The sequence below is a fragment of the Oncorhynchus nerka genome, linkage group LG22 (genome assembly GCF_034236695.1).
Source record: "Oncorhynchus nerka isolate Pitt River linkage group LG22, Oner_Uvic_2.0, whole genome shotgun sequence".
Taxonomy (NCBI): domain Eukaryota; kingdom Metazoa; phylum Chordata; class Actinopteri; order Salmoniformes; family Salmonidae; genus Oncorhynchus; species Oncorhynchus nerka.
In genome coordinates this window covers 45,672,855-45,697,161 of record NC_088417.1, presented here as the reverse complement: position 1 = coordinate 45,697,161, position 24,307 = coordinate 45,672,855, and the positions used below count along the sequence as shown (strand labels likewise).

The following is a 24,307-nucleotide window of genomic DNA, read 5'->3' as shown; positions in this document are numbered from 1 at the left end:
GTACATCTGTACCATAGCTCTATGACTTACCTTACCTTCTCAATGTCTTCATGAACATTAAGGTAATTGTTCTGTCATCTGTAGTGCTCTCTCTCTCTCTCTCCCTCCCTCTCTCTGCCTGGCCTCAGGGAGTGCACCTCGGGCCTGTGTCTCACGCTGCAGTCAAACCACCAGCGGGATATTGACACAAGTGAGAATAATTAGCGTTTGATTGAGAGGTACGTGTTTAACGTGTGTGTGTTAAGTGTGTGTGAGAAGTGAATGAGTGTGTGTCTGTGTGTGTCTGTGTAGCGTGTGTCACTATGTGTGTAGCGTGTTTCGGCCTGTGCTGTAGTGGGCACGGTGGAGCAGAGCGAAGCAGGGGGTGCTTCTACTCTCCTCTGGGCTCTGCTAGTTTGTTCTCTGCACTTTCTTTCAACTCTGCTCCCTGGTTTGGCAACGCCGTAGGGTGAGAACATTGGGGAGCAAGTGGGGAGAAGAGGGAAGAGGGGAAGGGGAGTTAGGCGGACAGGACTTTGAGTATTTTGGCAAGACCTGTGTCTGTTGAAACATGCTGCTCTGACCCCGGCAGGTGATGATGGGAAATCAGTCTCATTCCTTCCACTTCTCCTTTCCTTCAAGCCTGGAGGAGGCTACGAAGCAACACCAAACAGTAACAATGTGTTGTAGTTTTGTATACCCACACTACCCTCTCAACAAGGGCACAGGGAGAGCATGGGAGCCTGGATGTGATTGGCACGCGAGAGAAGAGGGTAGAGAGCTGTATTTATATTAGCATGGATAGTTTTGCTTTAGGAAATGAGTTATTAGAGAGAGAGAGAATCTAAGACTGGGCATCTTAATTAAATATTTATATATTAATTAAAGGATTAGAAATCAAACCACATACATTTAGCTAAGAGCCTCATCGGAACCCTGATTATCTAGAGGTATTAATATGACTTATAATACGTGTGCATGCAAATCATATTACAGGAAGTTAAATGGACTAGGGCTGTGACGCTCATAGAATTTTAGATGACGTTTACTGGTTAACCAAATGAATACGGGCACTGCAATAACCGTCTAACATGTTTCAAAAAGCTAGGCGTATCTCACACGTCACTACAGTACTTCACAGGAGAGGCATTTAAACGTAATTTTATAAAAAACTTGATTGCCATCTGTAAATACAAATAAATTTTGGCCTAAATGCCATCTGCCTAAATGACTACCGCCCCGATGCACTCACGTCGGTAGCCATGAAGTGCTTTGAAAGGCTGGTCATGACTCACATCAACACCATCATCCCGAAAACCCTAGACCCACTCCAATTTACATACCGCCCCAACAGATCCACAGATGATGAAATCTCAATCGCACTCCACACTGCCCTTTCCCACCTGGGCAAAAGGAACACCTATGTGAGAATGCTATTCATTGACTACAGCTCAACGTTCAACACCATAGTGCTCACAAGCTAAGGACCCTGGGACTAAACACCTCCCTCTGCAACTGGATCCTGGAATTCCTGATGGACCGCCCCCGGGTGGTAAGGGTAGGCAACAACACATCTGCCAAGCTGATCCTCAAAATGGAGGTCCCTCAGGGGTGCGTGCTTAGTCCCCTTCTGTACTCCCTGTTCACCTACCACTGCATGGCCAAGCACAACTCCAACACCATCATTAAGTTTGCTGACGACACAGCGGTGGTAGGCCCGATCAACAACAACAATGAGACAGCCTATAGGGAGGAGGTCAGAGAACTGGCCGTGTGGTGCCAGGACAACAACCTCTCCCTCAACGTGAGCAAGACAAAGGAGATGATCATGGACTACAGGAAAAGGAGGGCCAAGCACACCGCCATTTACATCGACAGGGCTGTAGTGGAGCGGGTCAAGAGTTTCAAGGTCCATATCACCAACAAATTGTCATTGTCCAAAAATAGCAAGAAAGACTTGAAGACAGTACGACAACGCCTTTTCCCCCTCAGGAGATTGATGAATTTGGCATGGGTCCCCAGATCCACAAACGTTATACAGCTGCACCATCTAGAGCCTCCTGACCAGTTGCATCACCGCCTGGTATGGTAACTGCTCGGCATCCGACCGCAAGGCTCTACAGAGGGTAGTGCGTACGGCCTAGTATGCACTACCCTCTGGACGATGTTGGAGCTGTGGTCCATAGTCTGTGATCATAGTCTGTGTCATTAGAGTGGGAGGCTCTTGTGAACAGTATGTCAGTGTCATTCGATTCAACAACTACGCTCCGTTCAGAGTTAAGGGTTGGGTTTGGTACTGGTGGGGGAAGCCTGGTCAGGATGTGCTTGAGGGCAGGCTCAAAGGTTGCCATACAACTTTCCAGTGACTTAATCTCCTACTGCATCTCAGTGCAGTGATTCCAGGAGCTGCTACCCTGTGCAGCCACTTGAGCATGTTAAACTCCCAGGCAAAGAACGCAAAGTGTGTGCTCATCTGATGCTTGGAGTTGTTTTTCACACTGTTAACATGGGTGTTCAGCACCGAATCAGTAAGATAAGTGTGTTCCAAGAAAAAGGGAAAAAAAATGTGCCTCTGTATCGCTTCGGATGCTTCGAGAGAAATTTATAAAAAAGAGCTAACAACAGGTACAACAAGCTAACTAACTACAGTAGCTATGTGAAGCTAATCAGCTAACTACAGTAGCTATGTGAAGCTAACCAGCTAACTCCAGTAGCTATGTGAAGCTAACCAGCTAACTCCAGTAGCTATGTGAAGCTAACCAGCTAACTACAGTAGCTATGTGAAGCTAACCAATTAACTACAGTAGCTAGCAGACAAGGATAGAACTGCTCGACAAAAAGCAATAAAAGATAGCTAGAATGGGCAGGCACAATAACGAGGGAGAGGGGGTGTAGTTTAGATAAAAATCAACATGTAATTCCATAAGAAAGTAATCTGAAGGGGATTAATAGCAATCTCGTGATATAAAACACATAAATGTGAGAGTGATGAAAAGACAGTATGTCACACCACACCGCCTTTTATCGTGACAGGGTACGGTGTAAGGGTGTCGCGTGACTGTAAACATCTTTGATATTTTTTTATTTTATTTATCTAGGCAAATCAGTTAAGTTCTTATTTACAATGACAGCCTCGGAACAGTGGGTTAACTGCCTTTTTCAGGGGCAGAACAACAGATTTTTACCTTATCGGCTCTGGGATTTGATCTAGCAACCTTTTGGTAAGGGGAAGTCAGTGCCGTTTCTAGTAGAAGTCGACCGATTAATCGGAATGGCCGATTAATTAGGGCCTATTTCAAGTTTTCATAACAATCGGAAATCGGTATTTTTGGGCGCCGATTTTTTAAAATTTGATATACCTTTATTTAACTAGACAAGTCAGTTCAGAACACATTCTTATTTTCAATGGCGGCCTAGGAACGGTGGGTTAACTGCCTTGTTCAGAGGCAGAACGACAGATTTTCACCTTGTCAGCTTGGGGCGTCCAAACTTGCAACCTTACAGTTAACTAGTCCAACGCAATAATGACCTACCTCTCTCTCGTTGCACTCCACAAGGAGACCTCCTGTTACGCGAATGCAGTAAGCCAAGGTAAGTTGCTAGCTAGCATTAAACTTATCTTATAAAATACAATCAGTCATAATCACTAGTTAACTACACATGATTGATGATATTACTAGATATTATCTAGCGTGTCCTGCGTTGCATATAATCTGACTGAGCATACAAGCATACAAGTATCTAAGTATCTGACTGAGCGGTGGTATTTAGAAGCAGGCGCATAAACATTAATTCAAACAGCACTTTAGTGCGTTTTTGCCAGCAGCTCTTCGTTGTGTGTCAAGCTAGTTAGCGTGCGCTAATAGCGTTTCAAACGTCACTCGCTCTGAGCCTTCTAGTAGTTGTTCCCCCTGCTCTGCATGGGTAACGCTGCTTCGATGGTGGCTGTTGTCGTTGTGTTGCTGGTTCGAGCCCAGGGAGGAGCAAGGAGAGGGACGGAAGCTATACTGTTACACTTGCAATACTAAAGTACCTATAAAAACATACAATAGTCAAAGGTTAATGAAATACAAATGGTATAGAGGGAAGTAGTCCTATAATTCCAATAATAACTACAACCTAAAACTTCTTACCTGGGAATATTGAAGACTCATGTTAAAAGGAACCACCAGCTTTCATATGTTCTCATGTTCTGAGCAAGGAACTGAAACCGTAGCTTTCTTACATAGCACATATATCTCTTTTACTTTCTTCTCCAACACTTTTTTTTTTCATTATTTAAACTAAATTGAACATGTTTCATTATTTACTTGAGGCTAAATTGATTTTATTGATGTATTAAATTAAGTTAAAATAAGTGTTCATTCAGTATTGTTGTAATTGTCATTATTACAAAAAAAAAGAATGTAATCGTCCGATTACATTTACATTTATTAAGTCATTTAGCAGACGCTCTTATCCAGAGCGACTTACAAATTGGTGCATTCACCTTATGACATCCAGTGGAACAGTAGTGCATCTAAATCTTTTAAGGGGGGTGAGAGGGATTACTTTTATCCTATCCTAGGTATTCCTTAAAGAGGTGGGGTTTCAGGTGTCTCCGGAAGGTGGTATCGGCTTTTTTGGTATCGGCTTTTTTGGTCCTCCAATAATCGGTATAGGCGGTGAAAAATCATAATCGGTCAACCTCTAGTTTCTAAGCATAAGTGACATAAGTGGCCGCTGCTCGAGTGCCAGCAAGATGGGGTGGGCCCCAACCAAATCTCCCTTAGGACTCCAAAAAAGCTAGAAACGACCCTGGGAGAATTGTGCATCATGTCCCGGGGTAATGAGAAGGTCACAAGCCCACAAAAAGAGAGCACAGGTCCAACATTGACTTCTCCCCATTCATGTAACCAGCCTCCTCAGAGAGAGAGAGAGAGAGAGAGAGAGATGTGACTGATAGAGCTGACAGAGCAGAACATAATGATGACCCCTGACCCCTTGCTTCCTGTTGACAGGGTCACCTGGCACATCCCGGAAGTGGAATACACTCATTTCCATTCCGAGACCTCTGTTTCCTCCCTGGGCCACGTCACAGAAACACGTGTTGTCTGTGTCCAGATCAGTTTATAAGCATCCTTCTGACAAACAGATACAAACGAAAGGACTCAAAAACTCCAAGATTGTACTTGTATATACTTGTAGATACATTACATGTTTCCTTCAGTTAATGGGATGCTAAGGTCATTGCCATAGAGATTGAGGAGGAAGAACAAAGTTGTCTGTTGTCTCACCCCTCCTTCCCTTTCTCCCTTGCTCTCTCTGGAGAGGAAACTGTGGAATTGGCCTGTGTTGTTTTTGGGTCAATTTCACAGCGCTGCAATTTCTGCTCAGTCAGTTTGAAGTCAGCAAGATATGATTAGAGGGACTGGGTGATGCTCTTGTTTAGCTTGATTGGTGTTAGAATACTCATTATGTGTTATGTTCCTTTGTTTGATGGAAGATCTTTGTATAGAAATGTGGGTTTAAATGAACAAACGTCAGAGAAATCTGTAATTGTCAGTTGGAAGTAACACGAGATGATTTACGTTCATGTTGGTATTCTATCTGAGTGACAGCTAAGGGACACACTGTGAGGATAATTTTCAAGGAAATTCTGAGTTTTATTTGATAACTATCTACGCCTTGATACACTACATGACCAAAAGTATGTGGACACCTGCTTGTTGAACAATCTCACTCCAAAATCATGTGCATTAATATGGAGTTGGTCCCCCCTTTGCTGCGATAACAGCCTCCACACTTCTGGGAAGGCTTTCCACTAGATGTTGGAACATTTCTGTGGCGACTTGCTTCCATTCAGTCACAAGAGCATTAGTGAGATTGGGCACTGATGCTGTGCGATATGGTCTGGCTCGCAGTCAGACCAAAGGTGTTCGCTGTGGTTGAGGTCAGGGCTCTGTGCAGGCCAGTCAAGTTTTTCCACACCGATCTTGACAAAACATTTCTATATGGACCTCACTTTGTGCACGGGGGCATTGTCATGCTGAAACAGGAAGGGCCTCCCCCAAACTTTTGTCACAAAGTTGGAAGCACAGAATCATTTAGAATGTCATTGTATGCTTTAGCATTAAGATTTCCCTTAACTGGAATTATTCCTCGTCCACCAAACTTTACAGTTGGCACTATGCATTGGGGCAGGTAGCGTTCTCCTGGCATCTGCCAAACCCAGAGTTGTTTGTCGGACTGCCAGATGGTGCGATTCATCACTCCAGAGAATGCGTTTCCACTTCTCCAGAGTCCAATGGCAGTGAGCTTTACACCACACCATGCGCTTGACATTGCGCATGGTGATCTTAGGCTTTTGTGCGGCTGCTCGGACATGGAAACACATTTCATGAAACTCCGAACGAACTGTTCTTGTGCTGACGGTTTTTACAGAGGCAGTTTGGAACTTGGTAGTGAGTGTTGCAGCCGAGGACAGTTGATTTTTAGGCGCAACGCGCTTCAGCACTCTGCGCTCTGTGAGCTTGTGTGGCCTATCACCTCGTGGCTGAGCCGTTGTTGCTCCTAGACGTTTCCACTTCAGAATAACAGCACTTACAGTTGACCGGGACAGCTCTAGCAAGGCAGAATTTTGACGAACTGACTTGTTGGAAAGGAGGCATCCTATGACAGTGCCACGTTGAAAGTCACTCAGTATGGGCCATTCTACTGCCAATGTCTGGCTATGGAGATTGCATGGCTGTGTGCTCGATTTTATACACCTGTCAGCAATGGGTGTGGCTGAAATAGCCGAATCCACTAATTGGACGTGGTGTCCACATACTTTTCAATGTGTGTCCTAGAATGTCACAGTGCTGATAGTATTCCTCTTATTAGCCCTAAAACTGTTGTCTTATCTTTCTTTTTCACACAACTGTATTGCCAAGCCCAAAGAGAAGTGAATGTAGTCACATATCCAAGCCCTAACTCAGACTGTAGTCACATATCCAAGCTCTAACTGAAATGACTGCAGTCACTGAAATGACTGTAGTCACATGTCCAAGCCCTTACTGAAATGACTGCAGTCACCTATCCAAGCCTTAACTGAAGTGACTGTAGTCACATATCCAAGCTCTAACTGAAGTGACTGTAGTCACATATCCAAGCTCTAACTGAAGTGACTGTAGTCACATTTCCAAGCCCTACCTGAAATGACTGTGATCTAGCCACCCTTCCTTCAATTTAGCACTGTTCTCTTGTTTCCTTAGCTGTCTGGGTCAAGTCGGAAGTTGAGCCACATCCAATGCTGTGTTGCTGCTAGGGCTGTGGCGGTCATGACATTTTGTCAGCTGGTTATTGTCATGTAAAAGTCTGCCGGTCTCACAGTAGTTGACCGTTAATGAACATAAACACGTTTAGTATCTCCAGGCCTCCACCCACACAAGCTGTTGATGTGCACCTTTGCAACATCTATTTTAAAAAGTATAATAAATCAATTGAATATACACCACCACAATAAATCCATGTATGTATTTTTGTTAGGTCTAAAGAAACAATATGGTATGAAGACAATGTATTTCAGAAGAACAGAATATGAGTTGGCATACTGTGTGTTATCTGGCTATGCTCCATGCCATAGGCTATGTAGGCTTGTCCGTTTAGCTGGCAAGATATGCTTTTAACTCCCGTGCCATTATTTTATATTATATGATTTTATAGTAAGAAGAATATATTTGAACTTATCTGAGTAAAATAGAAAGGATATTTTTCCCATTCCGGAGCAAGCGAGCATATGAACTGGCTATGTTGAGCATTTCAAACAGGTCCTATATGCTAGATATGCTAAATATAGAGTTATATGGAAACGTATTATTTTTGCTACTTTGAGAAAGTAGCAAAAAAAAGCTCTGTTCCTCGCCTCATCAAGTGATCATATTTTCACATTCCTGCTTGGCTTCTCAAAGATTTCAGACAAGGATGTTTGCTGGTCGACCGCCACTGCCAGGCCGGCAGGCTGGGACTGGACAACGCCACACAACTGTCCAGTGACTTATTTGGCAACTTCAGTTGTGGATGATGCAAACCTTGGAATGTCATAGACATCAAAACGTATATGGGCTGCATGATGCGACTGTAGGCTGTTGATGATCAGACTATTAGAAGTGTAATCTTCTCTTTACTAATATGTCAAATGAGTTTTTATTTACAATGGCTCATTATCAAATGGGCATGAACACAGGCAGGGGAGAAAAATACATATGATCTGTGTGCACTCGAATAGGGAATGGAGGCCGAGTGCTTCCCCGCCGGTCCTGGTACTCCGGTTTTATAGCAGAGCATGTGCTTTATATGAGCAGCTGAGAAATAAATATGATTTCACTCCAAGCATCAACCACTTTTTCTGCGCGACAGGTGATATTCCGGCCAAACTCTGTATGCCATGGGCTCTCCAACCCTGTTGCTGCAGGTACCCAGTACTCTGTATGCCATGGGCTCTCCAACCCTGTTGCTGCAGCTACCCAGTACTCTGTATGCCATGGGCTCTCCAACCCTGTTGCTGCAGGTACCCAGTACTCTGTATGCCATGGGCTCTCCAACCCTGTTGCTGCAGCTACCCAGTACTCTGTATGCCATGGGCTCTCCAACCCTGTTGCTGCAGCTACCCAGTACTCTGTATGCCATGGGCTCTCCAACCCTGTTGCTGCAGGTACCCAGTACTCTGTATGCCATGGGCTCTCCAACCCTGTTGCTGCAGCTACCCAGTACTCTGTATGCCATGGGCTCTCCAACCCTGTTGCTGCAGCTACCCAGTACTCTGTATGCCATGGGCTCTCCAACCCTGTTGCTGCAGCTACCCAGTACTCTGTATGCCATGGGCTCTCCAACCCTGTTGCTGCAGGTACCCAGTACTCTGTATGCCATTGGCTCTCCAACCCTGTTGCTGCAGGTACCCGGTGCTTCATTTGGGAAACCAAGTGAAATCTGTTCGAACATTGATCGTAACATTTTTTTTGCAATGAAACCTATTTCACAAACCTTTTGACAGCCCCTCTCTGCATGCTCGAGAACGGAATAAAGGAGAGAGAGGAGGAGATGGTGAGATATTCTGTAGCTAAAGGTAATGTGTCACCCAATTCATTCTGAAAATATAAAACATTCTCTATTACTAGGCTATTCAAAATTGCCCTGCGCAATCAATGAACCAACTGCATCACCTAGGGCTATTTGTTCTCTCCCAGACTCAGGGATAGACATTTTGGAGCATAGCATAAGGTAACCAGTCCATCCATTATGCATAATAATATAATCCACACACAAAGGCGATTACTCTAATTTGTATAATGTTGGAGTAAAAGGCTAGACCAATTCTGTGCCAAAGACATCTTAAATTAGTTTAGTTTGATGTTTTTCTACCATTCGTAATATGTGGTAGGCTGTGTATTGTATAACGGCACAATCAGAATTTGTATTCATTTTTTTCCCTTTTCGGGCTTGGGCTCATAAGCCCATGCATAAGCTCTAGTATACATATGAGTGTTTTGATTGAATCATCACCATAGAAAGCTGTCAAATTCATTCTGTTAGGCTTTGAAACAGCATTCACAATGACCATGCTTCCCCCTCAGTTTCAACCTGACATTGAACCTTTCTTCAAATTGATCATCACAGCGAGGTGGGTTTTAAAAGCATGATACGGTTTTGATGATAAGTGTTTGACGTGGCTTTCCATTGATGCCAGAGTAGTTAGAGGGACAACACCAGGCCATCAGGGCTTGATAGTTATTAGCAAGTTGGTTACCACCAAAACATGTCCAGAGTGCATAACAGGACCGTGACTCAACGGTCATGTGGAATTGACTCATGACTGCCGGTGTGGCGGTAGTACGGTCACCGCGACAGCCCTAGTTGCTGCTGTAATATGCCTTTGTTTTCCTAAATGAATAGTGCTTCTATTCAGATCCGTGTGCAACAAAGCACTGCATAGGACTCTGGGTACTTGTGGATATCCTGTTGATATGGTTACATGGCCCAGGCTTTATACTGAGGGAGCCTCTGTACAGACACATGCACGGACACGCACATACTCACAGACAGCCCTTTATTTGTTTCACTGGTATTTCCCCAGCAATCTTTAATGATACAGAGGCATGTGTGTGTGCATCCGTGCGTGTGTGTGTCTGTGTGTGTGTGTCTGCCAGAAGCAGGGAGCGTGTGTGTGTGCATCCGTGTGTCTGTGGTACAGTTGAAGTCGGAAGTTTACATACAGTTAGGTTGGAGTCATTAAAACTAGTTTTTCAACCACTCCACAAATTTCTTGTTAACAAACTATAGTTTTGGCAAGTCGGTTAGGACGTCTACTTTGTGCATGACACAAGTCATTTTTCCAACAATTGTTTACAGACTGATTACTTCACTTATAATTCACTGTATCACAATTCCAGTGGGTCAGAAGTTTACATACACTAAGTTGACTGTGCCTTTAAACAGCTTGGAAAATTCCAGAAAATGATGTCATGGCTTTAGAAGCTCCTAAAAGGCTAATTGACATAATTTGAGTCAATTGGATGTGTACCTGGGATGTATTTCAAGGCCTACCTTCAAACTCAGTGCCTCTTTGCTTGACATCATGGGAAAATCAAAAGAAATCAGCCAAGACCTCAGAAAGGTTTCATCCTTGGGAGCAATTTCCAAACGCCTGAAGGTACCACGTTCATCTGTACAAACAATAGTATGCAAGTATAAACACCATGAGACCACGCATCCATCATACCGCTCAGGAAGGAGATGCATTCTGTCTCCTAGAGATGAACATACTTTGGTGCGAAAAGTGAAAATCAATCCCAGAACAACAGCAAAGGACCTTGTGAAGATGCTGGAGGAAACAGGTACAAAAGTATCTATATCTACAGTAAAACGAGTCATATATCGGCATAACCTGAAAGGCCGCTGAGCAAGGAAGAAGAAGAAACCACTGCTCCAAAACCGCCATAAAAAAGACGGACTACGGTTTGCAACTGCACATGGGGACAAAGATCGTACTTTTTGAAGAAATGTCTTCTGGTCTGATGAAACAAAAATAGAACTGTTTGGCAACAATGACCATCGTTATGTTTCGAGGGAAAAGGGGGAGGCTTGCAAGCCGAAGAACACCATCCCAACCGTGAAGCACGGGGGTGGCAGCATCATGTTGTGGGGGTGCTTTTCTGCAGGAGGGACTGGGGCACTTCACAAAATAGATGGCATCATGAGGTAGGAAAATGATGTGGATATATTGAAGCAACATCTCAAGACATCAGTCAGGAAGTAGAGCTTGGTCGCAAATGGGTCTTCCAAATGGACAATGACCCCAAGCATACTTCCAAAGTTATGGCTTAAGGACAACAAAGTCAAGGTATTTGAGTGGACAATAACCAAGCCCTGACCTCAATCCCATAGAAAATGTGTGGGCAGAACTGAAAAGGTGTGTGCGAGCAAGGAGGCCTACAAACCTGACTCAGTTACACCAGCTCTGTCAGGAGGAATGGGCCAAAATTCACCCAACTTATTGTGCAAAGCTTGTGGAAGGCTACCTAAAGCGTTTGACCTAAGTTAAACAATTGAAAGGCAATGCTACCAAATACTAATTGAGTGTATGTAAACATCTGACCTACTGGGAATGTGATGAAAGAACTAAAAGCTGAAATAAGTCATTCTCTCTACTATTATTCTGACATTTCACATTCTTAAAAGAAAGTGGTGATCCTACCTGACCTAAAACAGGGAACTTTTACTTGGATTAAAGGTCAGGAATTGTGAAAAATTAAATGTATTTGGTTAAGGTGTATGTAAACTTCCGACTTCAACTGTATCTGGCCCCCCAATGGTGGAACAAACTCCCTCACGACGCCAGGACAGCGGAGTCAATCACCACCTTCCGGAGACACCTGAAACCCCACCTCTTTCAGGAATACCTAGGATAGGATAAAGTTATCCTTCTCACCCCCCCCCCCCTTAAAAGATTTAGATGCACTATTGTAAGTCGCCCTGGATAAGAGCGTCTGCTAAATGACTTAAATGTAAATGTAAATGTATGTCATGCATCTCCATCACAGGGGCCGTGCTCATTGAGGGTGCACTGAGGGTGAGATTAGACCAACTGTGTGGTGAACTATAGATGGGGACATCATTAACGAACCATGACCATATCTCAAATGTGCACACACACACACACACACACACACACACACACACACACACACACACACACACACACACTTGAGAGGGCATATCAGGGCCTGAACCACACAGCGCTGCTGGCACTACCAGGCCCCTAACCACTCCCCTAACCACTCCCCTAACCACTCCAGCCTAAAACACGCACAGCCTAAAGAGTTGTGATAAGATTCATCCATGTTTCTCTCATACACCCCACACATGCTGCTCCCACTCCACAATACTGCGGGCTTACTTTCACTGACACGGTCAGTGTGTACTGCTGCTATCGTTTGTCATATTTGAAGTTTCTTTGTTTTGGGTGCAGGCACTCTGGCGGATTCCCCGTTCTCTCCCTCTCTCCAGGCCTGTGTCTGCCACTGTGGGAATGTGTTCCGGGGGCTAGAGAGCGGGACTGTGCGGCACCGTTGTGTCGCGGGCCGGAGATCAGGAAGCAGAGAATAGCGCAGGAGAAGAATGGGGGAAATTTTGTTGCTGAAGTGGGGGAAGAGGGCTGGAGAGGCGGGTGTCAATAGGGTCATTTATTTTTAGCGAGTGTCCCTGGCCGCTATCCTTCCTCCTCTGGCCTCTCAGGACATCCAGACGTCCAGTGGCAGAACAGCAGTAGTGGCAGCAGTTAGCTTAATGCTAATGTTGCGCTTAGGTCAACAGGGCAATGGACACATACTGTATAGATAGATCCATAGTTTAGTATAGATAGATAGATCCAACAGAAATCTCAGACAGTGTTACCAATGCTCCTCTCTGTATGAGCCAGTTATCCAGGCAGTTATCCAGGCAGTTATCCAGGCAGTTATCCAGGCAGTTATCCAGCTAGACACATGGGACTCATTTGTTGATGGTGTTTTCCTTTGCCCTGTGATTGAGTTAGAGCACCTCTCGCAAGAGATCTCTTTCCAAAAACCCAACTGGCTGCAGAGGTGATTCATATTATTTCATTTGTGTTGGAATGATTGTAAATGGCTAGAATGAGCCGGATGCGCCAACAAGTGTGGTTTTGATTTGGAAAAACATTGTGAATTCAGCATGCATCTCAGTTCTCTTGATGATGAGTGATTCATCTGGTAAAAATGAGGTGTGTATATGTATTGATGCCAATACACAGAATAATGCTAGTGTGACTGATGTATCGCTGTCCATTAGCCAGAACGTATTGGGTGTTTATTTTACTTCATCGGGTCATATGCCAATTTGGGTTGGGCCCATATAGGATTAATTCGATATTGTGACATTTGACATTGACGCTATATCGCGACGTGCAAGACTATACTGCATTTGAACTATAAAACTGTGCAGTTTTATCAGCTTGGCTGTATCAGTATGTTGAAAATGAAGTCTAAATCAATTAACTAAGCATTTCTTTTTTTTAGTCACACAAAGATTATTTGGTGAGAATGCGACTATAATATCGTAAATAAGCACAAATATTGCACAGTCAGGAATGATTTAGTCAGTGAATGCGCAAAACAATTATATTGGATATCGTGATATTTGGAGTGGCATGTCGTAGAAGCTCATCCCTAGTGCCAATATGTCAGACAGGGCCCTACACACAAAAAAAGGTGCTATCTATAACCTAAAAGGTTTCTTCGGCAGTCCCCATAGGACAACACTTTTTGGTTCCATGTAGAACCCTTTCCACAGATGGTTCTACATGGAACCCAAAAGGATTCTACCTGGAACCAAAAAGTGTTGTCCTATGGGGACTGCCGAAGAAACCTTTCGGAACCCTTTTGGAACCACTCCCAGAAATGCATAGGTGCATGAGACAACCCATTAAGAGACTTATTGCCGTCAACGTTGACCAGACCTCTCCCAATGAATCAACTTCTTGAGGAAGTCCTGGAAGCCTGTTTTATGGCAGCATACTTTCTGGAGCAGGCTCAGGTTTTAATGCTCGTATAAATTGTAACATCCAATCCATGTCTCAGGCAGCCACGGCCATGCCAATATCCAGTCTGGGTATGGGGCCTGGTGTAGGGGGTGCAAGAGCTTCTCCTGGTCTCCTGGCTTCTCCTGGGTGGGGATGGTTTAAGAAGGTTAAGAAATCTGCTTGTGCATTAGCTAACTATGTCATGTTCATTGTCATACCAAACATAGTAGAGGTCGACCGATTATGATTTTTCAACGCCGATACCGATACCGATTATTGGAGGACCAAAAAAGCCGATACTGATTAATCGTCCATTTAAAAAAAATATGTATTTGTAATAATGACAATTACAACAATACTGAATGTATGGTAATATGGTAGTAGTATGGTAGTATGGTATGGTAGTACAGTAGGTGCCAGCTGCACCGGTTTGAGTGTGTCAAGAACTGCAACGCTGCTGGATTTTTCACGCTGAACAATTTCCTATGTGTATCAAGAATGGTCCATCACCCAAAAGACATCCAGACAACTTGACACAAAACTGTGGGAAGCATTGGAGTCAACATGGGCCAGCATTCCTGTGGAACGCTTTCGACTCCTTGTAGAGTCCATGCCCTAACAAATGGAAGCTGTTCTGAGGGAAAAAGGGGGCGCAACTGTTTACTGTTTTGTACACTCAGTTTATGTTGTCATGCAGCCTACAGAGTGACAATAAAAGTCTGAAGTTGACGAAAAGCAGAGAGAGAGAGAGAGAGAGAGACTGAGCGATGGAGACAGGATAGAGACAGAGAGATCCAGCGAGGGAATCAGTGAAGGACGTGCTGGAGAAATGTGTGGAAAACCTCACGGAGGAGAGGTGGCATGACATGACAGGCCTGCTGTCTGATGTATCTACAGTGGAAAAGTCAGGCCTTTCCCAGCCCTAGCTCCAAGTCTTTCTCACATCTGTTACCCCGTACTGCTATTTGTGTGACAGGGTGTTTGGCTTACCTATCCTCTACAGCACAGTCTGTCACTCAACTAATCCGTCTTCAACAGTCTCCAACATTCCCCTTACCGAGAAACAACAATGGCAAAACTCGTAATACCTCATTTGAGCCATTTCAGAGGTGTGGTGAAACATGACAAGGACCTGGTGTTGGATCAGGTGGCCTGCCTGATGCACATCAGCTTTAATACCAGCGACACGTTGTGACTCACTTTTTACGAGAGTGAACTCTGAACCAATTGGCGTTTTATAGCCAGCGCTGAGGTCTCACTCCTGAGGTGAGAGCTTACTTGAAATGCTGAGGCATCCAGTATTTATGAAAAAGTGCAAGGGCCTGTGTTTCATTTATTCGGACTGGCAAGAGGTTGTAAATCTTTCCGCACATAGGGCCGCAGGAAGGGCTCATGCTATTTACACAAGCATGGCCCATTTCTGTCCCTCCCTCCCTCTCTCTCTCTCTGGCTGTGTGAGAATGTTTGACACAAAACCTGTGCAAAGTAGAGCAAAATAGCTGGAGCTTTTGTCTCAGAGGAACCTTTAGCATCTTGTGCATTTTTTTTTTTAAAGATGCCCACATGCCTCCCTCTTTTTGTTGACCTAACTTGCCCTTTCTCTGTCCCCGTTCAGATCTGTCCACAGCCAAGAGGAAGTTTGCGGAGTCTCTCAATGAGTTTAAGTTCCAGTGCATAGGAGACGCAGAGACGGACGACGAGATATGTATCGGTGAGCGAGTAACGCCCTCCATCCCGTTCTGCTGTGCCACACTCGACTGTCCTGCACGCTATTGTTGTGTAGTAATAGTTACCACCCTCAACTGTAACCAACTGCTGCACTAAATTCATATCAACTGTAGTAGTGCAAATGCACTCCATTGGTCTGCACTCAGCTGTACACATTCTGGCCTGGCTGTCTTGTTCTACCTAATTGCACTCATAGTGCACCTAATTGGTACAGGAAGGCCGTAATAAACACAATTAGGCTCATTGGATGGAGTTGGATGAAATGTAATAACCTCGAATAAACTTGCCATTATGTTGAAAGAACATTCCTGGAATATTTTTTACAGTAGGAATTGAAAGTTATAAGTGACTTGAGGTCTACATTTGGAGAGTACTATTCTGTCAAGTGGAAATGTTGGAACAGGATTGTGGCATCTCAAGTGGAAACTCTGACCCAAAACAATGCAGTCATTCTTGGCTGGACCTAGAGCAGGGAAGGAACAGGCAATAAGCTTGCTAGTTGAAAACACACTGTGGTCTAAAGCAAGCATGTAAACTAGGATTTCAAATTAAAAGCCTTGTTTTGCAAGCAAGGTCACAAATGTGGTATGGTATGTATGGAGCCAAATGATGACCACTGACTCATTATATATTGTTATCCTCCCTCTGTATCGTCGGTCTATCTTGTCTGTCTTGTCTGTCTGTCTGTCTGTCTGTCTGTCTGTCTGTCTGTCTGTCTGTCTGTCTGTCTGTCTGTCTGTCTTGTCTGTCTGTCTGGCTGGCTGTCTGTCTGTCTGGCTGGCTGGCTGGCTGTCTGTCTGGCTTACAGCAAAGTCTCTACAGGAGTTTGCTGGAGTTTTGCAGAACCTGGAGGATGAGAGAACACGGATGGTGAGTGTCAGATATATGCTGGAACATGGGCTCACTGCTTTGGAATTCAAGCGTTGTATAACCAATAAGTGAAGGTCTGGCGGCAGGCCTCTCTGTGTTTATACAGTATGTCAGTAGAGTGACTTCCTGTCAGCCGTCTGGTGACTTCCTGTATCTCTCCTCAGATTGAGAATGCCGACGATGTGCTGATCATGCCACTGGAGCGGTTCAGGAAGGAGCAGATCAGCGCTGCCAAGGTAAGGAGATATTACGACTTGACTCCCCCAAGTCATGCTGGGGTGAAGGATCCCCCTCTAAATGTCCTGGTAATCCCTACTACTGGGTCATTGTGTGATTTGACAATCCCCTGTGGAGTATAACGTGAATTATATTCCTTTTTGGGGTTATGTAGCCATCTCATATTCCCTCTTAAACCTTGAAAGACAAGGGACATTTGAACCTATCTGCTGCTACAGTACCAGGTTTTTAAGAAATGTACTGATCACTCAAATATTAGCAGTTTCCCCCCTCAGTCTGGCAGGTAACTGACTTTGTTCTGGTTGTCCTGATTCCAGAAGTTACATTTGTGTAGGTCTAAAATGTATACACCATATGGAATAGCATTCCTTTATTAAATTCCCATTGATGACAGCATCCAGAGCTCTCCCTATACTGTACCTCTGAGTCTAAACTGCTCTCTGCTCTGTCCGCCAGAGCTGGCAGGTCTGTTGTGATAAGACACTGCCACCATCTGGTCAATACAGGTATCACATGAAGGGCATCAGGATTTACTTGGTTGATTGTCAATGAAGAAATGTTAGTGAACTTTATTACATATTGAAAACTCTTTCTGATTTGACCTCTCACCATATCATTATTTTGAAGTCAGAATGTTAGAAGAATGTGTAGGTTAATTAAACGTTTGAAGAATAATTTAGTGTTTCGAAAAGGGATACTTGAACTCAAAAGAGCCCACATTGAAACATGTTTGCAGTGTATAACAGACAAGACATGGGTTCATTTATTATTAAGGGTTAGAGCAAATTGAAGGGTCCTTTGTTACTTACATTAGGATGCTCTGTAATGACGTGTTGTGCAGCTGTTGTTAGTGGACCTTCTGTTCTGAGGAGGGTTGGTTCTACGTCCTGTGGAAACTGGCTGGCGATGAAAGGCCGGGTCATGTGACCGGGTGGACAGGGATGATGATGACATCAGTCAGTAGTAGGTGTGGACACAGTCAGTGCACCCCAGGGTGAGGAGTGCTGGACTGTATGTTACTGACACACCCTGCTCTATCTATCCGTCTGTCTGTGAGAGTGGCTGGGAGAGACATGTCTGTCTGTCTGTCTGTCTGTGAGAGAGAGGCTGGGAGAGACATCCTGTTATGTCTGTCTGTCTGTCTGTCTGTCTGTCTGTCTGTGAGAGAGAGGCTGGGAGAGACATCCTGTTATGTCTGTCTGTCTGTCTGTCTGTCTGTCTGTCTGTCTGTCTGTCTGTCTGTCTGTCTGTCTGAGAGAGAGAGGCTGGGAGAGACATCCTGTTATGTCTGTCTGTCTGTCTGTCTGTCTGTCTGTCTGTGAGAGAGAGGCTGGGAGAGACATCCTGTTATGTCTGTCTGTCTGTCTGTCTGTCTGTGAGAGAGAGGCTGGGAGAGACATCCTGTTATGTCTGTCTGTCTGTCTGTCTGTCTGTCTGTCTGTCTGTCTGTCTGTGAGAGAGAGGCTGGGAGAGACATCCTGTTATGTCTGTCTGTCTGTCTGTCTGTCTGTCTGTCTGTCTGTCTGTCTGTCTGTCTGTCTGTCTGTGAGAGAGAGGCTGGGAGAGACATCCTGTTATGTCTGTCTGTCTGTGAGAGAGAGGCTGGGAGAGACATCCTGTTATGTCTGTCTGTCTGTCTAAGAGAGAGAGGCTGGGAGAGACATCCTGGTATGTCTGTCTGTCTGTCTGTCTGTCTGTCTGTCTGTCTGTCTGTCTGTCTGTCTGTCTTGTCTGAGAGACATCCTGTTATGTCTGTCCTGTCTGTCTGTCTGTCTGTGAACGTCCTGTTATGTCTGTCCGGTTTAAAGTGCTCTATTGTTTTCCCACCAGCTGTGGGCTGCCTCTGTTGGCTTCTGCAGCACTAGAGGAGATGTGATTTCAACCTGCATCTCACAATATTTTCCTCTAAATCTGTCTGTAAAGCTAAGCCTTGGACATACCAATAATACCCATGACTCTTTGGAAAGGATGTTCTGTTGGAAGGAGGCAGTGATGATGCCAAAACAGAGCTCTATGTGTTATATAGAGGTTTCCCCTGAGAAAGAGGTCTTCTGACCTCAATGGGACATCCTCTTCAATACAATTTCAATATAAATTGTACTATGTGGTGTCCAGGACTTGGAAACAAGGTGACTGTTGGTGACCTTTTGACTGTCTATCACAGGAAGCCAAGAAGAAATACGACAAAGAGACAGAGAAGTACTGTGCTGTACTGGAGAAGCACCTAAGCCTATCAGCAAAGAAGAAAGAAGCACATCTTCATGAAGTAAGCATACATTGTTCACCTTTCCCACAATCAAAATGGGCTAGAGTTGGCTAGTCATGACATGTGTGTTTATGTTAAGAGGCATATGTTTGTGTATGAGTGTGTGCGCTGTAAGTCAGTTCACACAGAATCAGAATCACGTTTATTGTCCTACAAGAGGAAAATCTTGTCACAGCTCACACATAGATACTTAAAACAAATCTGAAATAATAGAAGGAACAAGCAACAGCCAGGCAGGTATAGTCCCTCCCCTGTCCATGGGAGAAATGACATGGAATTGTTCTCTATGGTGATAGTCCTCGCGATGAAACTCCTCCCGAAGCGCACGGTGCGCCTGTCCGGTATCTCACACTTAAATGAGAGGATGAAGTGGGTGGAGATATGACGTGGCGGCCTGTGTGGTGTAAAGCACGACCATTCAGATGGGAGAGCAAACAGCATGACTTCACCGCGGGTTTCACCTGAAAGTCATTTCAAACAGCATCCCATCCTTTTGCGTGTGGTGCAGGCCGACAGCCAGGTGGACCACGTGCGGCAGCATTTCTACGAGGTGTCTCTGGAGTATGTCTTCAAGGTGCAGGAGGTCCAGGAGAGGAAGATGTTTGACTTCGTAGAGCCGGTGAGTGAGCATGTCAATCTCCCTCAGCATGCTGTCTATACTGTTTAGGGTTGCAAAATGCCATGAACTTTCCTAAACTTCCAAGGTTTTCCAGAAATCCTGGCAGGAAGTCTCCCGATTTCCTGCTCATTCCCTCCTGATTCAGGTAATCTTTCAAACAGGATTTTTTGGAAAATCTGGGAACTTTTGGGAAGGTTACTGGAGTTTTGCAACCCTAATACTGTTACTGTACTCTATACACCTTACATGCTTAGTCATCTCTCCTTCATCCACACTGTCTACAGAACAAATGTAGCTGACAACAAGTACCTTTCAAATCAAATTACAGTAGATTAGGTTGATGGAATTTAATTACGTTTCTCAACCATGTTTCCTTTCCATTTCGTCCTTTGTATCAATTCTAGTTGCTGGCATTTCTTCAAGGGCTGTTTACTTACTATCACCATGGGTACGAGTTGGCCAAAGACTTCAACCACTTCAAGACAGACCTCACTATCAGCATTCAGAATGTAAGATACATATCAATGCCATACATTACGGCCATTAGGTGCTGGTGAGATGTAATATTTTGCCACACCAAAGACATTTCAAGGCTGGGCTGGGCAGTATATTGTATTTGACTATATACCCGGATTGATGCGTGGACCGGTTTGGGTTTTTACTTTACCTTCAATAACGGTATGTCAATGTTTTGGTTTGTTAAATGTGATACGCAGCTCAGCACGTGTTGTGTCAGTTTTCATAGTTTACTCCCTTTGCTTTTTGCCTCCTCCTGCTGCATGCCTCTTCCTACACCAAGCCCTGCCCCCCTGTCACTCATGGAGAGAGCAGTTGTTCTACCACAGAGTCACGAACACTTTCTTGCCGTGGTCTGCATGGCCAGATAGATGCCTTTAGATGTTGGTGAAAACAATGCTGCTTTCCACAAGCGTTCTACAATTCCACTATTAGTTTGTGTATCTTACTGTTTGCAAACTACTGTCTGCTAGTTTTGTCTTTTCTTAGCAAGTTGTGGCTCAAATAAATCTGGTTAGCCGCTAATGCTAAACACTAGTTAGCTACTTTGCTAAATGTACTAAGAGTCAGAGCAAATGTAGATAGGTAATAAATACAGCCTGGTACTAATGCTGGTCTAGGCCTAGATAAGTATGTTGTTTATGCAACTGTATCTTAAATCAGAGAGGAATAGGAATAGGTGAAACATGAATATGTTAGCTACGTTTTATTTGTATTCATTATGGAACCCCATTAACTGCTGCCAAGGAGCAGCTACTCTTCTTGGGGTCCAAGACACATTAAGGCATAATCACAAAATAAATCAACAAAAACAAAATAAAACAGTACATCACATAACATCACCACACCACTACATATGCACAACACAAAATGTACAATACCATACAACAAGATTAAAATGTGTTTCTGTGGCTGTGTGTCTCTTCACAGCCCAGTTACATACACTTAAGTTGGAGTCATTTTTCAACCACTCTACAAATGTATTGTTAACAAACTATAGTTTTGCCAAGTCGGTTAGGACGTCTACTTTGTGCATTACAAGTCATTTTTCCAACAATTGTTTACAGACAGATTATTTAACTTATAATTCACTGTATCACAATTCCAGTGGGTCAGAAGTTTACATACACTATGTTGACTGTACCTATTTCAAGGCCTACCTTCAAACTCAGTGCCTCTTTGCTTGACATCATAGGAAAGTCAAAAGAAATCAGCTGAGACCTCAGAAAAAAATTGTAGACCTTCACAAGTCTGGTTCATCCTTGGGAGGAATTTCCAAATGCCTGAAGGTACCACGTTCATCTGTACAAAGCAATAGTACGCAAGTATAAACACCATGGGACCGCGCAGCCGTCACACCGCTCAGGAAGGAGACCCGATCTGTCTCCTAGAGATCAACGGTACTTTGGTGCAAAAAGTGCAAATCAATCCCAGAACAACAGCAAAGGACCATGTGAAGATGCTGGAGGAAACATGTACAAAAGTATCTATATCCACAGTCAAACGAGTCCTATATCGAAAGGCCGCTCATCAAGGAAGAAGCCAATGCTCCAAAACCGCCATAAAAAAAAGACAGACTGGTTTGCAACTGCACATGGGGACAACGATCATACTTTTTGGAGAAATGTTCTCTGGTCTGATGAAAAAAAAATAGAACTGTTTGGCCAAAATGACCATCGTTATGTTTGGAGGAAAAAGGGGGAGGCTTGCAAGCCAAAGAACACCATCCCAACCGTGAAGCACGGGGGTGGCAGCATCATGTTGTGGGGGTGCTTTGCTGCAGGAGGGAATGGTGCACTTCACAAAATAGATGGCATCATGAGGGAGAAAAATTATGTAGATATATTGAAGCAACATCTCAAGACATCAGTCAGGAAGTTGAAGCTTGGTCGCAAATGTGTCTTCCAAATTAACAATGACCCCAAACATACTTCCATAGTTGTCGCAAAATGGCATTAGAACAACAAAGTCAAGGTATTGGAGTGGCCATCACAAAGCCCTGACCTCAATCCCATAGAACATTTGTGGGCAGAACTGAAAAAGAAGATGTTAAGAAGCCTTATGAACCTAGACTTGGTGCTCCGTACCACTCCGGTACCACTTAGCAAAGAGAACAGTCTATGACAAGGGTGGCTGGAGTCTTTGACAATTTTTAGGGCCTTCATCTGACACCGCCTGGTATAGAGTTCCTGGATGGCAGGAAGCTTGGCCCCAGTGATTGGTACTGGGCCGTACGCACTACCCTCTGTAGTGCCTTGTGGTCAGAGGCTGAGCAGTTGCCGTACCAGGCAGTGATGCTCTTGATGGTGCAGCTGTATAACTTTTTGAGGATCTGAGGACCGATGCCAAATCTTTTCAGTCTCCTGAGGGGGAATAGGCTTTGTCGTGCCCTCTTCCAGACTGTCTTGGTGTGTTTGGATCATGATCATTTGTTGCTCAACCTGCTCCATTACAGCCCTATTGATGAGAATGTGGGCGTGTTCGGCACTCCTTTTCCTGTAGTCCACAATTATCTCCTTTGTCTTGATCTCGTTGAGGGAGAGGTTGTTATCCGGGCACCACATGGCCAGGTCTCTGACCTCCTCCATATACACTGTCTCATCATTGTCGGTGATCAGGCCTACCACCAGGGGGGGGGGGGGGGACTGAGCACGCACCCCTGGGCGGCCCCCGTGTTGAGGATCAGCGTAGCAGATGTGTTGCTACCTATCCTTACCATCCGGGGCGGCCGTCAGGAAGTCCAGGATCCAGTTGCAGAGGGAGGTGTTTAGTCCCAGGTTCCTTAGCTTAGTGATGAGCTTTGAGGGCGCAATGATGTTGAATGATGAGCTAAGTCAATGAATAGCATTCTCACGTATGTGTTCCTTTTGTCCATGTGGGAAAGGGCAGTGTGGCGTGCAATGGAGATGGCATCATCTGTGGATCTGTTGGGGCAGTATGCAACTTGGAGTGGGTCTAGGGTTTCTGGGATAATGGTGTTGATGTGAGCCTTGACCAGCCTTTCAAAGCACATCATGGCTACAGATGTGAGTGCTACGGGTCCGTAGTCATTTAGGCAGGTTACCTTAGTGTTCTTGGTCACAGGGACTATGGTGGTTTGCTTGAAACATGTTATTCCAGACTCAGTCAGGGACAGGTTGAACAAGTCTTTGAAGTCACTTGCCAGTTGGTACGTGTATACTCGGAGTACACCTCCTGGTAATCTGGCCTTGTGAATGTTGACCTGTTTAAAGGTCTTACTCACATCGGCTACGGAGATCGTGATGACACAGTCGTCCGGAACAGCTGATGCTCTCATGCATGCTTCAGTGTTGCTTGCCTTGAAATGTGAGCATAGAAGTAATTTAGCTCGTCTTGTAGGCTCGTTCAATAGGCAACTTTTGGCTGTGCTTCCCTTTGTAGTCTGTAATAGTTTGCAAACCCTGCCACATCCGACGAGCGTCGGAGCCGGTGTAGTACGATTCAATCTTTGTCGTGTGTTTTGATGCTTTACCTGTTTGATGGTTTGTTGAACGGCATAGCGGAATTTCTTATACGCTTCCGGGTTAGAGTCCCGCTCCTTGAAAGCGGCAGCTCTACCCTTTAACTCAGTGCGGATGTTGCCCGTAATCCATGGCTTTTGGTTGGGGTATGTACGTACAGTCACTGTGGGGATGACGTCATCGATGCACTTATTGATGAAGCCAATGACTGATGTGGTGTACTCCTCATTGCGATCGGAAGAATCCCAGAACATATTCCAGTCTGTGTTAGAAAAACAATCCTGTAGTTTAGCATCTGTGTCATCTGATCACTTCTTTATTGACCGAGTCACTGGTGCTTCCTGCTTTAGTTTTATCTTGTTTGCAGGAATCAGGAGGATAGAATTATGGTCAGATTTGCCAAATGGAGTCAGAGGGAGAGCTTTGTACGTGTGCGTCTCTGTGTGTGGAGTAAAGGTGATCTAAAGTTTTTTTTCCTCTGGTTGCACATTTAACATGCTAGTAGAAATGAGGTAAAACGGATTTAAGTTTCCCTGCATTCAATTCTCCGGCTACTG

General features: G+C 44.5%; 1 protein-coding gene across 4 annotated transcripts in view; it reads left to right on the top strand.

Moving 5' to 3' along the window:
- LOC115105249 (rho GTPase-activating protein 26-like) overlaps positions 1-24,307 on the top strand; it is a 125,953-nt gene that overhangs the window by 36,367 nt on the left and 65,279 nt on the right. For all 4 annotated transcript variants that reach the window (XM_029627037.2, XM_029627039.2, XM_029627038.2 and 1 more), the window contains exons 2-7: positions 15,648-15,743; positions 16,569-16,630; positions 16,795-16,866; positions 19,032-19,133; positions 19,642-19,752; positions 20,157-20,261. In XM_029627037.2, coding sequence (XP_029482897.1) covers positions 15,648-15,743; positions 16,569-16,630; positions 16,795-16,866; positions 19,032-19,133; positions 19,642-19,752; positions 20,157-20,261 — 548 coding nt within the window. The remainder of the gene's footprint in view (positions 1-15,647; positions 15,744-16,568; positions 16,631-16,794; positions 16,867-19,031; positions 19,134-19,641; positions 19,753-20,156; positions 20,262-24,307) is intronic.